Source organism: Mytilus edulis, chromosome 3 (genome assembly GCF_963676685.1).
Source record: "Mytilus edulis chromosome 3, xbMytEdul2.2, whole genome shotgun sequence".
Taxonomy (NCBI): Eukaryota; Metazoa; Mollusca; class Bivalvia; order Mytilida; family Mytilidae; genus Mytilus; species Mytilus edulis.
In genome coordinates this window covers 3,669,051-3,686,373 of record NC_092346.1, presented here as the reverse complement: position 1 = coordinate 3,686,373, position 17,323 = coordinate 3,669,051, and the positions used below count along the sequence as shown (strand labels likewise).

Below are 17,323 nucleotides of genomic sequence, written 5' to 3'. Positions count from 1 at the left end.
GTCTATCTTGAACATTTGTTTCTTACTGTTCAAATCGGTCCGTCTTTTTTGACATTGTGTATAGTGACAACTAACATTCATATCGGTCTGTCTTGATCATGCGTTTTGTGTCTGTTTTAATTAGTCTGTCATGACCATGCGTTTTGTGTCTATTTTAATTAGTCTGTCTTGACCATGCATTTGTGTCTGTTTTAATTAGTCTGTCATGACCATGCGTTTTGTGTCTGTTTTAATAAGTCTGTCTTGACCATGCATTTGTGTCTGTTTTAATTAGTCTGTCATGACCATGCGTTTTATTTCTGTTCGAATCTATCTGTGCGGGCTATGGGTTTTGGTTTCTATCAAGTCTTTGCTGTTTGAACCAATTGTTTTGTTGTCTGAGCCAAGTGTTTGTTGTCTGGTTTATGCTCTTTATGCTTGTTCGAATTATTCTGTCTGGCCCATGTGTTTTGGTTTTGACCATGGTTTATGCTATCTAAACCATGTGTTTTGGTCTGGCCATGAGTTTTGTTGTCTGAACCATATGTTTTAATGTCTGGCCATATGTGGAGCTGTCGTCTAAACCATGTGTTTTGTTGTCTAGACCATGTGTTTTGTTGTCTGGACCATGAGTTTTGTTGTCTGGACCATGAGTTTTGTTGTCTGAACCATGTGTTTGTTGTCTGGACCATGTGTTTTATTGTCTGAACCATGTGTTTGTTGTCTTGATTATGTGTTTTATGCTTTTTCGAATCGGTTTGTCTGGACCATGTGTTTTGGTTTTGACCATGGGTATTGCTGTCTGAACTATGTGTTTTTATTGTCTGGACCATGGTTTTTTTCTGTATCAACCATGTGTTGTAATGTCTGGACCATATGTTTTGATCTTGCCATGTGTTTTGTTGTCTGAACCATGTGTTCTTAAGTCTGGACCATGCGTTTTGTTTTCTGAACCATGTGTTTTGTTTTCTGAACCATGTGTTTGTTATCTGGATTACGCCCTTAATGCTTGTTCGAATCGTTCTTTCTGGCCTATGTGTTTTGGTTTTGACTATGGTTTTCGTGTCTGAACCATGTGTTTTAAGGTCTGGCCATATATCTAGCTGTCGTCTGAACCATGCGTTTTGTTGTCTGGACCATGAGTTCTGTTTTCTGAACCATGTGTTTGTTGTCTGGATTACACGCTGTATGTTTGTTCGAATCAGTCTGTTTGAACCATGTGTTTTGATTTGGACCATAGGTTTTGAGGTCTGAACTATGTGTTTGTTAATGTCTTGACCATGTGTTTTGGTCTGGCAGTGGCCATATGTTTAGCTGTCGTCTGAACCATGAGTTTTGTTGTCTGAACCATGAGTTTTGTTGTCTGAACCATAAGTTTTGTTATCTGAACCATGAGTTTTGTTGTCTGAACCTTCAGTTTTGTTGTCTGAACCATGAGTTTTGTTGTCTGAACCATGAGTTTTGTTGTCTGAACCTTCAGTTTTGTTGTCTGAACCATGAGTTTTGTTGTCTGAACCATGAGTTTTGTTGTCTGGACCATGAGTTTTGTTGTCTGGACCATGAGTTTTGTTCTCTGGACCATGAGTTTTGTTCTCTGGATCATGAGTTTTGTTATCTAAACCATAAGTTTTGTTGTCTGGACCATGTGTTTTGTTGTCTGGACCATGTGTTTTGTTGTATGGACCATGTGTTTTGTTGTCTGGACCATGTGTTTTGTTGTCTTGTCTGGACCATGAGTTTTGTTGTCTGGACCATGAGTTTTGTTGTCTGGACCATGTGTTTTGTTCTCTGGACCATGAGTTTTGTTGTCTGGACCATGTGTTTTGTTCTCTGGACCATGAGTTTTGTTGTCTGGACCATGAGTTTTGTTATCTGAACCATAAGTTTTGTTCTCTGGACCATGAGTTTTGTTGTCTGGACCATGAGTTTTGTTATCTGAACCATAAGTTTTGTTGTCTGGACCATGTGTTTTGTTGTCTGGACCATGTGTTTTGTTGTCTGGACCATGAGTTTTGTTGTCTGGACCATGTGTTTTGTTGTCTGGACCATGTGTTTTGTTCTCTGGACCATGAGTTTTGTTGTCTGGACCATGTGTTTTGTTCTCTGGACCATGAGTTTTGTTGTCTGGACCATAAGTTTTGTTATCTGAACCATGAGTTTTGTTGTCTGGACCATGTGTTTTGTTGTCTGGACCATGAGTTTTGTTATCTGAACCATGTGTTTTGTTCTCTGGACCATGTGTTTTGTTGTCTGGACCATGTGTTTTAATGTCTGGAGCATGTGTTTTGTTGTCTGGACCATGAGTTTTGTTGTCTGGACCATGTGTTTTGTTGTCTGGACCATGTGTTTTGTTGTCTGGACCATGTGTTTTGTTGTCTGGACCATGTGTTTTGTTCTCTGGACCATGAGTTTTGTTGTCTGGACCATGTGTTTTGTTCTCTGGACCATGAGTTTTGTTGTCTGGACCATGTGTTTTGTTGTCTGGACCATGTGTTTTGTTGTCTGGACCATAAGTTTTGTTGTCTGGACCATGAGTTTTGTTATCTGAACCATAAGTTTTGTTGTCTGGACCATGTGTTTTGTTGTCTGGACCATGTGTTTTGTTGTCTGGACCATGACTTTTGTTGTCTGGACCATGTGTTTTATTGTCTGGACCATGACTTTTGTTGTCTGGACCATGAGTTTTGTTGTCTGGACCATGAGTTTTGTTGTCTGGACCATGTGTTTTGTTGTCTGGACCATGAGTTTTGTTGTCTGGACCATGTGTTTTGTTGTCTGGACCATGTGTTTTGTTCTCTGGACCATGTGTTTTGTTGTCTGGACCATGTGTTTTGTTGTCTGGACCATGACTTTTGTTGTCTGGACCATGAGTTTTGTTGTCTGGACCATGAGTTTTGTTGTCTGGACCATGTGTTTTGTTCTCTGGACCATGAGTTTTGTTGTCTGGACCATGTGTTTTGTTCTCTGGACCATGTGTTTTGTTCTCTGGACCATGAGTTTTGTTGTCTGGACCATGTGTTTTGTTCTCTGGACCATGAGTTTTGTTGTCTGGACCATGAGTTTTGTTGTCTGGACCATGAGTTTTGTTGTCTGGACCATGAGTTTTAATGTCTGGACCATGTGTTTTGTTGTCTGGACCATGACTTTTGTTGTCTGGACCATGAGTTTTGTTGTCTGGACCATGAGTTTTGTTGTCTGGACCATGTGTTTTGTTCTCTGGACCATGAGTTTTGTTGTCTGGACCATGTGTTTTAATGTCTGGACCATGTGTTTTGTTGTCTGGACCATGAGTTTTGTTGTCTGGACCATGTGTTTTGTTGTCTGGACCATGTGTTTTGTTGTCTGGACCATGACTTTTGTTGTCTGGACCATGAGTTTTGTTGTCTGGACCATGAGTTTTGTTGTCTGGACCATGTGTTTTGTTGTCTGGACCATGTGTTTTGTTCTCTGGACCATGAGTTTTGTTGTCTGGACCATGTGTTTTGTTGTCTTTTTGTTATCTGAACCATAAGTTTTGTTGTCTGGACCATGAGTTTTGTTCTCTGGACCATGAGTTTTGTTATCTGGACCATGTGTTTTGTTGTCTGGACCATGTGTTTTGTTGTCTGGACCATGAGTTTTGTTGTCTGGACCATGAGTTTTGTTGTCTGGACCATGTGTTTTGTTGTCTGGACCATGTGTTTTGTTGTCTGGACCATGTGTTTTGTTGTCTGGAGTTTTGTTGTCTGGACCATGTGTTTTGTTGTCTGGACCATGTGTTTTGTTGTCTGGACCATGTGTTTTGTTGTCTGGACCATGTGTTTTGTTGTCTGGACCATGACTTTTGTTGTCTGGACCATGACTTTTGTTGTCTGGACCATGAGTTTTGTTGTCTGGACCATGAGTTTTGTTGTCTGGACCATGTGTTTTGTTGTCTGGACCATGTGTTTTGTTGTCTGGACCATGACTTTTGTTGTCTGGACCATGACTTTTGTTGTCTGGACCATGAGTTTTGTTGTCTGGACCATGTGTTTTGTTGTCTGGACCATGAGTTTTGTTGTCTGGACCATGTGTTTTGTTGTCTGGACCATGTGTTTTGTTGTCTGGACCATGTGTTTTGTTGTCTGGACCATGACTTTTGTTGTCTGGACCATGACTTTTGTTGTCTGGACCATGAGTTTTGTTGTCTGGACCATGAGTTTTGTTGTCTGGACCATGTGTTTTGTTGTCTGGACCATGTGTTTTGTTGTCTGGACCATGACTTTTGTTGTCTGGACCATGAGTTTTATTGTCTAACGTCGTTAATTTTGATCTGTTAGTCTTTTTCAGGAGTTGAGCATTAGCGATTGTTTTGGTCTATGGTGTTCTCTCGGCAATAACATTTTTAGTAATTACAGTCACATACATGTACATGAAGGTGTTAGGACTATGTGAGTCATGTCTTTTCAAATCGGTCAGTAGTGAACATGTGTTTTGCGTCGTTGCTGGTCTTAATCTTTTGAGGAGTTGAGAGTATTACTGATTTTTATTGTCTTGTTGCTGTTAATTATTTACATCTTTAAAAATTACGTTATTCTTGCAATCAGATTAATGGATTTAAGTATAAAGAAACCTTTACGCATTCTGTATGAACTTGTGTTTATTTGATAGAGGTTTATTTGTGTTAACTTACGCCAAATAAAAATATATGTGTGGTTCAAGTTACCCTAACTATCCTACTTTTTAGTCTTTAAATTAGTCTACCCTAAAGATTTTATTGTCATTTTTCATTAAGCACTGTAAAAGTCAGAATGATGCTCCCATAGACTCAATGTAAAAAAAAAAATTAAATAAAAAAAAATGCCTACCTACCTTCCCTAACTTTTTTTCAGATGTAACTGGAACCACACATACTTTTTTATTTGGCCTCATTCAACATGATCATTGCTAAAAGTGATGTTAGTATGACACATTGTAATGTACAATAAAATTTTCTAAAAGCAGAGTATGAATAATGCGTACTTTCCGTTGTTTCTCTTTTCCACCTTGCTTCCACAATAATTGCACAAATCACGACTAAAAGTGTTATCATAGCAACACGTGCCATGTTGGTTGACTGTCTCTAGGTACGGTCGTGATGATATTGTCTGAAAAATAGAGGATACAAATTTCAAATAATACGTACTATAAGTAGTTTTCGAATTTTGGTACGAGTAAATAAAATACTTCATAAAGCAGGTATCATTTTTCTCCGAACTTCGAAGCTTGTTAGCGCAGGGTGTAGTTTTAAGTCGTTATGAACTTATCACGGCTAATTAACTCGTTATAACGACTTAGACCCCGTTCACAGTTAGCAATTTTTTTTAATCGTCGGATCTAATTTGAATCGATCTAAATAAAACCAGTTAGCGTTCACATTATCTTTAATCATAACGATCTCTATCGGTCTAAACCGATCCACTGCGTTCACACTACAATTAAAAACGCAATCGATCTAACCTTTTTACCCGTAAAACTGTAAACATTGTGTATAAATAGAACTGATTTATTAAATTCATCTATTAATACTCTGACACACACACTTGAAAAAAAAGGATAAAGTTATTGTTTCTCCTGAATCAGAAGTTAACATTTTGGTACAGGTGTTATTGCCGTTTTCTTTAATTTTGGAAAAAATATCTGTAGTAACGAAGTTACAACACGACGAAATATTGCGGTTCCTGAAAAGAAAAAAAATCATCATAAGAAACAGTCTTCACGCCGAGTGGCAGCCCAGGCTGGTAAAATTGCTCTTGGGCCTGTAAAAATCAGACCTACAGGCCAACAGAATCTAACTAAAAATTTTCAAAAATTGAGCTGCGGGCCTGTAGATTTAGCAGTTCAGCATGAAGACGGAAGAAAAGAAGACACAGATTTCGCAAATCTCTGCGATGGCAAAGACAAAATGTTTTCAGTTTGTTTTAAATGTCTGTAAACAGGGAAATATGGGTTAAACAAACGAACCTCTGAGATAGTTTTGGCGCTGTACATGCGCATACGTTATTTTCGATTCAATCGTACTAGTTTAAACCGATCTCTGCTTTCACATTTAAAGTAAGATCGGTTTACTTCAGATCGATTAAAACTAAACTACCTCTTTTGGTGTTTTAGTTTAGACCGATTGAAGATCAAAGCGTTCACATTGGCCCTTTAATCGATCTAAAGTGAACCGGTCTAGTTTAAATCGATAAAAATGTCCTAGTGTGAACGGGGTCTTAGCTGACTAGTTATACTGTATTAGCTTAACTTGCTTTAACGGTTTAACACTTAAGTGGTTGGCAAGGCTTTGAGAAATCGACTAAACATTTGGTTCACTAAACTTGTACTTAACTGGACCTAATCAATGTTAACTGGACTTTGCCCAATGTCCAGCGACTTTGGGAAAGACTACTACTTAGATTTATGATAAAGAAGATGTGGTATGATTGTCAATGTCACAATGAGACAACTTTTCACAAAAAATCAAATGACACAGAAATTAACAACTATAGGTCACCGTACGGCCTTCAACAATGAGTAAAGCCCATACCGCATAGTCAGCTATAAATTAAAAGGCCCCGAAATGACAAATGTAAAACAATTCAAACGAGAAAACTAACGGCCTAATTTAAATACAATAAATGAACGAAAAACAAATATGTAACACAGCAACAAAACCGACAACCGCTGAATTACAGGTTCCCGACTTGCGACAGGCATATATACATACAGAATATGGTTTGGTTATACATGTAAGCGCGATCCCAACCCTCCCGATAACCTGGGACAGTGGTGTAACAGTACAACATAAGAACAAACTATAATAAACAGCTGCGCCACGAGCGCATGATACACCCGTTATCTTGTGTGTGAAGTTTTATGCAATAATCATAAATAGTTTATGAGATACGGCACGACATGTGAAAATCCTCCCTTTTTTAACAAAAAACTCAATAACTCTATTAAAAATAAAATTTTGAATCATCACCAAAAAGTATACAGATCTTACTAAGATTAATATAAATAAGAAGTGTGTAAAGTTTTCAGCAATAATCATAAATCATTTTTGAGATACGGTGCGACATTTGAAACCCCCACTTTTTTTTACAAAAAAACTCAATAAGTCTAAAATAAAATTTTGAATCATCAACAAAAAGAATACAGATTTGTATACCATAATGTTGAAAAAGGCTTTACTCAGATGGATACAAATAGAAATACATCCAACAAAAACACAGAGTGGACGTGGCCGGGTACTTGTATATCCCAACAACAAAAAGACAATAAGTACAGATCTGAGAGTACTCGCAGTTAATGAGTTAAGCCTTCCAATTGATATTTTATAGTGTGTTTTTCTATGTTGTGATGTTATACTATTGTTTCAGAAAAGGGAGAAGGTTTGGTACCATTAAAACGTTTAATCCCGCTGCAAATGTTTGCACCTGTCCAATGTACAGTAGTTGTCGTTATTTTTATGTAGTTAATACGTGTTTCTCGTTTCCCGTTTTTATATAGATTTAATAGACCGTTGGTTTTCCCGTTTGAATGGTTTTACATTACTAATTTTTGGGGCCCTTTATAGCTTGCCGTTCGGTGTGAGCCAAGGTGACGTGTTGAAGGCCGTGCCTGACCTATAATGGTTTACTTTTATAAATTTTTATTTGGATGGGGAGTTGTCTCATTGGCACTCATACCACATCTTCCCATATCTCTTTAGATGAGTATAACTAAAAAGTTTGTAAAGTTTAAAGCAATAATCATGAATCGCTTTTGAGATACGGCGCGACGTGTGAACCCCCCCCCCCCCCCCTTTTTTTTTTTTACAAAAAACTCAATATCTCGAGGATAACATTTTGAATCATCACCAAAAAGTTTACAGATCTTTAGATTTATATAAATAAGAAGTTTGTAAAGTTTTAAGCAATAATCATAAATCGTTTTTGAGATACGGTGCGACGTGTGAAAAAACACACCCCTGTTTTAGTTACAAAGTCCCGTTACCCCAAAAGTTTTAATCTTATTTTCACCAAAAAGTATACAGATCGTTTGACCATAATAAGGAACATAAACTATATTCAGTTTCATGAAATTTTGATAAGTTGTTCACAAGTTACGGTGCGACATGTTTAAGACGAACAGACAGATAGACAGTCTTCACACTTAACCACAAGTCCTACAGCCATGGCTTGTAAAATTGCTTTCTGGCTTGTGAAATTCTTCTCTACATGCCAACAGAACCCAACTAAAAATTTTGTAAAATTGAGCTTCGAGTTTGTGGATTCAAAAGTTTATCGTGAAGACTGGATAGGCGGAAGGACGGACAGACGGAAGCCAGACATTTGTATACCATAGAAATACATCCAACAAAAACACAGAGTGGACGTCGCCGGGTACTTGTATATCCAAACAACAAAAAGACAATAAGTACAGATCTGAGAATACTGACAGCTAGTTCAAAGCCAATAACTAATAAAAAAAATCATGCATCTAAGACTAAACTTGGATAGTTCGTTATATCTATTGCTAAGTCGAGCATTTGAAATTGTTGTGCAAAAGGATTTTGATGATAAAAAGTACATTGACTAAAGCAGAATAAAAAACTCGTCCTGCGTATTTTTCGATAGAACCATCAAACTTCGATAGGAAAACTGACAATCTTAGCCAATTATTAATGAACAATGTATGAACGTGTGTGTTCTTGTGTATCATAATTTCATGCGTATTTTAGACTAGACCACATTTAATTTGCCATTGACTGAGATGACCTCTGAAGAGTGATGACAGTCTTACTCTTAGTCCAGTGGAGGATCCAGAAATTTTCACAAGTGGGAGCCCATACACCTTATCGCTATTTGTCCGCCATTACTAGATATCACACAGGTTCCCGTAAACTTTTGTCGTCACTAAACAAAATATCTGACGCCACAATGGAAAAGTGATTGTTGTATGCGTCAAAAGCTCAAGCGGTTGGGTCAGCCGGGATCAGCGATAAGGTGTATTGACTGCCTAAGGCTAAGAGGGGGTCCGCTCCAGTCTAGCTGCGGAACTGTTGCTCATAGGTACTTTTGATATTTTTTGACAATTTGCGGACCATATTATATATCTGCAAAATCAATAAATTTATAACAAGGACCATGAAAAGCTACGGTCGGGTTCCGCAGCTGGCTCAAGTCATGCTTCGTTGATTCCTTTAAAACCAACCAATGACAATATTTAATTCCCGTAGGCTAGCCTATATATATAGGTCCTTATGTCTATGATACTAGACCAGATATAGACTTTTAGTCTTTTAAATTTGCGGCAACCTTCATTTGCATGGTAAATAATGGTTGCGTCAAGTTTGTAGCAAATGTTTACTGCAAAACTTGCGGCAATGTTTGCTGCAAAACTTGCGGCAATGTTTGCTGCAAAACTTGCGGCAATGTTTGCTGCAAACTTGCTGCAAATGTTTGCCGCAGGGCTTATTTTTTTGTAAGGGTTACATGTGGATTTAATCCAAGGTGTCAAAGCAAAAAAATATAACAACCTTTCAAGACGTCATAATTATTTGATCAATGCATTTGAATGGGGACATAAAGTTGGAACAACCCCCCTTTATCCTGGGTTGGGACCACCCCCTTTTTAAAATGACTGGATCTGCCCCTGGGCAATGTAAATTGTACACGGAGACTTTAATATTTACAAGGGAGACAGCGACACCTACAGACATTGACAGAATACAGAAAACTGGCACACTTCTTCATTCAAAAGTTAAGAGACCCCCCCCCCCCCCTTTTTGAAAGGAGTTTTGTATTTTATCTTCAACGTCTGACAACGAGACGAGTACCCAGGTACATTTGATTTTACACAATACCTGTTTTGCAAATATATCCGAAACCTATAGTACAGTGCATTCAAACCTCCTGCATTTCGATGTCGTTTATGGCGTTTGTTTATCAAGTGAAGTAAATGTAAGTGCAAAGACGTCGGTCAGATTAAATGACGTCAGGCCTGTAACTGTGCAGCGAAACTACCTCCAATAAAGGAGAACTTCATATAGTTCGATTAACAGGGCTTCCAAAGTCGTTAAATCGCATTTTCAGATGCAGTTCATGCATACGTCATTGTTACGTACATGTCATAAATTAATATTCGATTACACGGCATATCAATTTTAACAGCTATAAGTTATCTCACAGTCGTTTGAATTTTAGTTTATTGAATATACCTAATGCACATTTGTACCCATATGGGTTGAAGGCATACATAAATCAACATAGTAATTTTACAATACATCATACAGAAAAAACCAACAAAAGAACCAAACATTATATACATATATGAATTTTAGTGATGAATAAACAAAAAAAAAATGAAAAAAGTCGTTAGATATATTAAATAAACAAAAAAAAATGAAAAAAGTATATATATTTTTGTACCTAGCGACTTTTTTTCATTTTTTGTTTGTTTATTTATCACTGAAATTCAAACAACTGTGGTTATCTCTGAAAAAGGGGGGGGGGGGGGGCACTTCCTATATTTATATACAAGGTGATAGAACGTGCTGCTGTAAGATGTCACCTTTTCAAGCTTGAAAATATGTGAATAGGTCGGGAAAACTACCGGAAATATGTGATAAGGTCAGTAAACTTCCCATAACTTCTTCGTCTGTCATCTTTCTCGGCTGTGTTTTATCAACCATTTTTCTCTCTTTAACACCGTCCCGGCTTTGGTATTCCGGTCCACTCTTACATAACATTACATGAAAGATGAAACACAAACAATATGGGAAAAGGTAACATTTTTAACCTACGCAATATATGAAAAGGTATACATTTTTAAAATTTAAATTATATGAATAACAGAACCCCAGCGGCACCCGGCCGCTATCATTAAAGTGAAGTGTCCCCCCCCCCCCCCCCGAGTAAGTTATAACTTTTTTGCTGCCGGAGGAACACATGTTTCCACACCGGCTGTGCCGATAGGACACATACATATGTCGATGTTTTAATTTCTGCAAGCTTCTCATCATTGCTGTATCTCTTTCAAATAAAATACTTAAGACTAAACAGTGTAATATTTTTCATCAATGCCCGTTAGTGCCCCAATTTAATGCCATTAGGGCGTGACGGCATCTATCAAATGACGTCATTGTTTGATATATAAGGTCACAAATGTCCAGCTGTCGTATTTTCCGGCACATGAAATGTATAGCTCAACATGCAGACTTCTAATACGTTCAGGTATTTCACATCCAATTTTTTATGGTAATATTCTTTATAAAGCACAAAGGTGTCAGTATTCACCTCAGAAACTTACAAAACCTTTGAATAGACTTATTAAGAAGGGATATAATTACGATACTGTTGTCAAGTCATTAAAGATTGCATATGTTGGCGTTAATATTGAGTCACTGATAAGGTCTTTGCATCGGAACTAAACACATTTATTCTAAAAACAGTTGTTGGCATGACACGGGTTATGTTCTTCTCATATATGTTATGATGGTATGATACTAAACCCCTAACGGGAAGGATTGTGCCTGATGTTCATATGATGAAATCATAATCTTTCAGTCAGTTTAATTAAAGTCTGGAGCTGGCATGTCAGTTAACTGCTAGTAGTCTGTTGTTATTTATGTATTATTGTCATTTTGTTTATTTTCTTTGGTTACATCTTCTGACATCAGACTCGGACTTCTCTTGAACTGAATTTTAATGTGCGTATTGTTATACGTTTACTTTTCTACATTGGTTAGAGGTATAGGGGGAGGGTTGAGATCTCACAAACATGTTTAACCCCGCCGCATTTTTGCGCCTGTCCCAAGTCAGGAGCCTCTGGCCTTTGTTAGTCTTGTATTATTTTAATTTTAGTTTCTTGTGTACAATTTGGAAATTAGTATGGCGTTCATTATCACTGGACTAGTATATATTTGTTTAGGGGCCAGCTGAAGGACACCTCCGGGTGCGGGAATTTCTCGCTACATTGAAGACCTGTTGGTGACCCTCTGCTGTTGTTTTTTATTTGGTCGGGTTGTTGTCTCTTTGACACATTCCCCATTTCCATTCTCAATTTCATATAAAACTAAAAAATATGTGTCTCCCTGTTTAACAACCTCATATATTCCCAACAACCTGGATACTGATTACTCATCAATTTTTACACCTGATATCAAGCTATGTGAAAAAAGGGAAAAGTCTGTGATGATCCTTATAACTGGAATAAACACTAGGGAGACAGCACCTCAATAACACAAATATTTTACAAATAATACCTTTAAAAAAAGTAAAATAACAAAAATACCGAACTCCGAGCAAAATTCAAAACTTTCCGTAATCAAAAGGCAAAATCAAAAGCTCAAACATATTGAACGAATGGATAACAACTGTCAAATTCCTTACTTGGTACAGGCATTTGCTTATGTAAAAAATGGTGAATTTATCAGACAGCTAATGCCACAGCAAGATGACTGAAATATCTTGATATTTCTTGTTTTTATTCTAGTCATGCCACTTTCTATTTTGAAGAGCATAATGAAACCAAACAGATAATAACATGCATGGTCATATCAGTGGAGAATGGACATCCCCTAAATCATCTCGTGCATAAAAGATAAAGCAATGCCGTTCGAATGCAAACAAATCTGCCATCAATCTACTCATCACCAATCGTGTACGTTGTGTATAACATATAAGACATCTATTTAATATTGAAAGTCTAAGGTGAAAGGTCCGAAGTCTGTTCACTATGGTACAGTCTGTACCGTTTAAAATATATAAATATGTATTTTGTCAATCAGCTTTTTATCTCTATAAAACTTCATGGAGAATAAATACTTAAATTATAGTCGCGAATGGGTCAAACCAGTCTCCACACAGCACATTTCGAATTGATGTTTGCAGTACATAAATTTGTCTTTTTTCAAGTAAATATAAAAAGAAAATGTAATATGATTGCCAATGAGACAACTATCCACCATAGTTCAAATAAAATTGATGTAAGCAAGTTTAGGCTATCGTACGGCCTTCGACAATAAGAAAACCAATACTGCATGTATTGTCGGCTATAAAAATCCCTGACATGAAAAATATGACAATTCAATCATTGAGAAAACCAACAGCATTATTTTTAACGAAAAAACAGATAAAGCAGACATGAGCCAACGACAACCATTGAACTACAAGCCCCTGAATTGGGGCAGGCAAATGTAGAATATTGAATATGGCGGTGTTAAACATGTTTGAAGGCGCCAACCTTCCCGAACATGGGACAGTGGTGTAACGACACAACACAAGAACTAATTATGAAAACAATAAACGAAAAAAAAGATACGAGAAACAGCAAAAAATGACAACAACTCAATTACAGGCATATATAGAATGTGGCAGGGTTTAACATTTTGAATAAAGGTGCCAACCCCTCTAACCTGGGACAGTGGTGTAACATACAAAATATATAAGAACAAATTATAAAAATCAGTTGAAAAGGGCTTAACTCATTAAATCAATACAAAACTGAAAAGCAGACGGACGGGACGTGGCAGAGTATACCAACATCACACATACCCGTTTTTTCACTGGCAGTTCCCCTTCATTTTTCGGGTCAGACCGACCACTCTATTGACAAAATCTATATATTGCATTAATTGTTCATTTTTGTTCATCCCTATAATTTGCATGACCTATTCTACATTTGATTGGTTGATTGTTGTTAGCTTAACGTCCGGTCACAATTATTGCAAGCATACTTAGAACGAGAAACTATGAAAAACTAAGATAAGATGTAAGTTTTGCAAGTTGGGACAACAAGGATGGAGGGTAGAAAATTTGAGAAGCCATAGGGAAACAGAGGTTTGTTTGATATTCACTATTGTACTTTGATAATAGTAGTAATACAAAAGTGATAATAAAAGGCAATTTACAACCTACAGTTTGAAATTGAGTTCGGATACCTATAATTCTCAGAGATGACAATTTAGCTACATGTATGGGTGATGAGGGCAGCAGGATTTTTCTAGATGTCATATTAATTTTGCTAAGCCGACTCGGTGTACATTTCATTGTCCTGCACTTTCTTGGACAGAATTTATATCTTGGTAACTATATACATGTAATTCATTATAGATATAAAAAGATGTGGTATGAGTGCCAATGAGACCACTCTCCATCCAAGTCAAAATTTGTATACTGAAGTAAACCATTATAGGTCAAAGTACGGCCTTCAACACGGAGAATTGTACCGAACAACAAGCTATAAAGGGTCCCAGTAATGACTAGTGTAAAACTATTCAAACAGGAAAACCAACGGTCTAATCTATTATATAAAAATCGAGAAACGAACCACATCAACAAACAACAACCACTGAACAACATGTTCCTGCATGACTTGGGACAGGTTCAAGCAAATACAGCTGGTTTGAACGTTTTCACAGGCGCCAATCTTCATCCTAACCTGAAACAGCAGTCTAACATCACAACATTGAAAGACACACTATAAAATATCAATTGAAATGGCTTAACTCAATCAAAAGACATATTAACACAAGTGGACATACACTGTATACAATGTAAATACAAAATAAATAAAATAAGGAATAAATTATTAAAGTTACAGTATTATACCGCTGTGAAAGATCAAGGTAAATGAAAATAATTTTGTTGTTTAAGGTATACATGTTCAAATGGAGAAAGGAAATATGTATACAAAATAAATAATTTTGAATGCATAACATTCAGACCAAATTATTTAAAGCACAGTCAGAATTAGAAGAAAGTTCGCCGACTCCTTTAAAAGTATCTACATAATCAAGGGAATAATGGATTGATTGATTGATTGATTGTTGGTTGCTGAACGTCCAGTGGCAAATATTTCATGCATATTTTCAGGACGATGGGAATAATGGAAAATTAAATGATAAGTTCTGTTATGTATATGGCAATGATATAGTTCAGGCTTGATTTTATTTAAAAACTTTGGTTTCTAAATTTTCTAAATTTGATTCAATAGCATTACAACTTAAAAAAGATAACGTATATCCATTCATATCTAAATTGAATATAAATGATAAGTGGTGTACTTGAACTAGACATCAACACAACGACTCAATTTACCCAAAAAAACATAAACAGCTGGCAAACATATAATCTCTAATAATAGACTGGCTTAACATGTCAAGTCATCAATGTGTAGGTTTGTAAAAGTATAAATAAAAACTGATACAATCAAAAATATGCCATCAACACCCAATTTTCAATTAAAATAATGAAAGACATTGTTATATAACATACATGTACAACTTTCTGGAGCATGCATATGCCAACGTGGGGGGTTGAGTGTTAGTTATCATATTATTTTCTGTTTAAACCACGATCTGTATATTTTTATTATCAATACACCTGCATGAAAATACTGATATCTTTTTAAGAGTATTTTGTTAATTAAGTTTGGAAATCATCTGAGTTGATGAATGTATCTCCCTTAGGGAGCTACCATTTGATTTTTAGTAGGGGGCTAAATATGCACTTGGTATTAAAAAACCTTCATCAAAGTTAGGTGCAAGAGCTAATCTGGGGAGACTTACTCTGGAACCGAATATCAAATTACAATCTACAGTATATTGTATCTTATATAATTATATTCTGATGACATAAACCCTCTTGTTAAAGAATCCTTTGTTTTGTCTCAAAACTTGGACTCTTTAGGAATTCATTATTGGTTCTCATATGTGAAACATGTATTAGTAGAAACCGGTAAGGATTTGGACTTTGGATTTGGAAGAAATATTGCTCACATAAGATGATAAATTAGACTATAAAGGGAACAATTAAAATTAAAATTGAAGTATTTTTTATGAAAAGCTAGTAAATGCCGGATAAAATATTAAGATAAAAAGGATTACAGCAAACTCACTATTTATTAACATGTAAAATTAAATAATACAGAAGAAAAATATTAACTTGCTCTAAATTTGAATTTAGAATACTGATATTAACATTTAGAATAAGTGACCACAATTTATTAATAGAAAAGGGAAGAAATCTTAAATTACAAAGAGAAGAAAGATTATGCAAAAACTGCAAACAAATTGAAGATGAAATTCATTTCATTTTATATTGTAATAGTAATAGTTATAATAGAAAAGTTTATTTAGATTTTTTAATAAATAAGAATATGCACTTTCAAAACAGTCTATAGAACTGAGGACATGGGACTCTTAAGATATTCACTTTCATTATGTATATTAGTCATGTTAATGATCTTGTTGACATTGTTTTTTTTTATTTTGTTTTGTTGTGTCACATGCTATAAATATATAGTGTTATATGGCAATGAATATTTGAATTGAATTGTAATTTTAATTTTAATGTACAATCAACTTTTTATGAAAACACTAATGCAAACACATCATGTAATTTAATACAGGCTGAAGTATAGTATATGAACATTGTCGGGAAATATCGTATTTATTTGTGTGAGCTTAAGAAACAGGTTGAAAATTGAGGCTCGCTGAGCTTTTCTCCTATTATTAAGTTTGATTGTTTGAATTCATAGTTATTTATGACTTTTCACAGAATTTGATATAGTTCAAATGCGGACCTCGCAGATAAGCCCGAAACGAACTCTTATTCTAATAGAAATATTAAAATTACCGTTTGCTCAACACGGAAGCAGAGTAAACATAATTTTTTTGTACAAGCCTCCGAAAGTAAAATTGACCATTCATGTGAAAACAAATGCATAATGGATACTTGTCGTCGCTTTAATTCTGTTTATGCAGCTGTTTCCTCCATTGTGGAATTACAGAATGAAAATTACTGTCTAATTATTATATGAGAAATACTGTCAAAATCTTGACTTGCAAAGCATAAAAGGTCGGACGCCATGCCACTATAAAAACTGAACTACTTGTACCAAGGGAAGAACAGGACGAGACTGCTTAGTACCAGTTCGACGAAACCACTTAGCTAAATTTTTAAATTGTTTCAATATTAATTTTTTTCTGCAGTGTTTAATCTCTGCTGTATGTCTGTTCTTTTTTTTGTTGGTTGGGAACGTGTGTCTGTTATACTTCGACATTGGGTTTTAAACATTCATAGTCCAGTCAAACTAAGATTTCACCTCAAACTAATTGCAATTACAGAAAATGTTTGAGTTCTCAACTATAGCATTATGCCCTTAATATACACAGAAAAAAGTCCCTTAAATTCTAATTTGAGGAAATCGTTCTCTATAATAAAAAGGGACCCAAAAAATAATGTAAAACTTGTAACTGCCGTGCTTTTAACTAAAATCAGTTGTATCTTATTTTCATAACCTCTGCAGAAATACTAAAAAGTTCGATGTTTAACGAACTTGATTTCACAGTATAAGGATTTTGCACAGTCAGCTC

At 35.8% G+C, this 17,323-nt stretch overlaps 2 protein-coding genes across 2 annotated transcripts in view; both read right to left on the bottom strand.

Annotated features, from left to right (window-relative positions):
* LOC139515632 (uncharacterized) overlaps positions 1–9,924 on the bottom strand; it is a 30,572-nt gene extending 20,648 nt beyond the window's left edge. The window contains exons 1-2 of the mRNA XM_071305258.1: positions 9,809–9,924; positions 4,960–5,084 (exon numbers count right to left, since the gene is read on the bottom strand). Of these exons, the coding sequence (XP_071161359.1) occupies positions 4,960–5,044 (85 nt within the window). The 5' untranslated portion in view covers positions 5,045–5,084; positions 9,809–9,924. The remainder of the gene's footprint in view (positions 1–4,959; positions 5,085–9,808) is intronic.
* LOC139515570 (selection and upkeep of intraepithelial T-cells protein 6-like) lies at positions 1,591–4,869 on the bottom strand. The gene is made up of 2 exons (XM_071305148.1): positions 4,810–4,869; positions 1,591–4,314 (listed from the first exon to the last, which is right to left on the bottom strand). Exons 1-2 carry the CDS (start codon positions 4,867–4,869, stop codon positions 1,591–1,593), a joined length of 2,784 nt encoding a protein of 927 aa, XP_071161249.1.
* Positions 9,925–17,323: the final 7,399 nt, after the last annotated feature.

Bases quoted from the DNA above. Each gene is read 5' to 3' on its own strand.
- LOC139515570 (XM_071305148.1), bottom strand. From the start codon at position 4,869: ATGAGGCCAAATAAAAAAGTATGTGTGGTTCCAGTTACATCTGAAAAA. The intron at 4,315-4,809 runs GTAGGTAGGCAT...AGAACACCATAG, and splicing joins CTGAAAAAAAGTTAGGGAAG to ACCAAAACAATCGCTAATGC.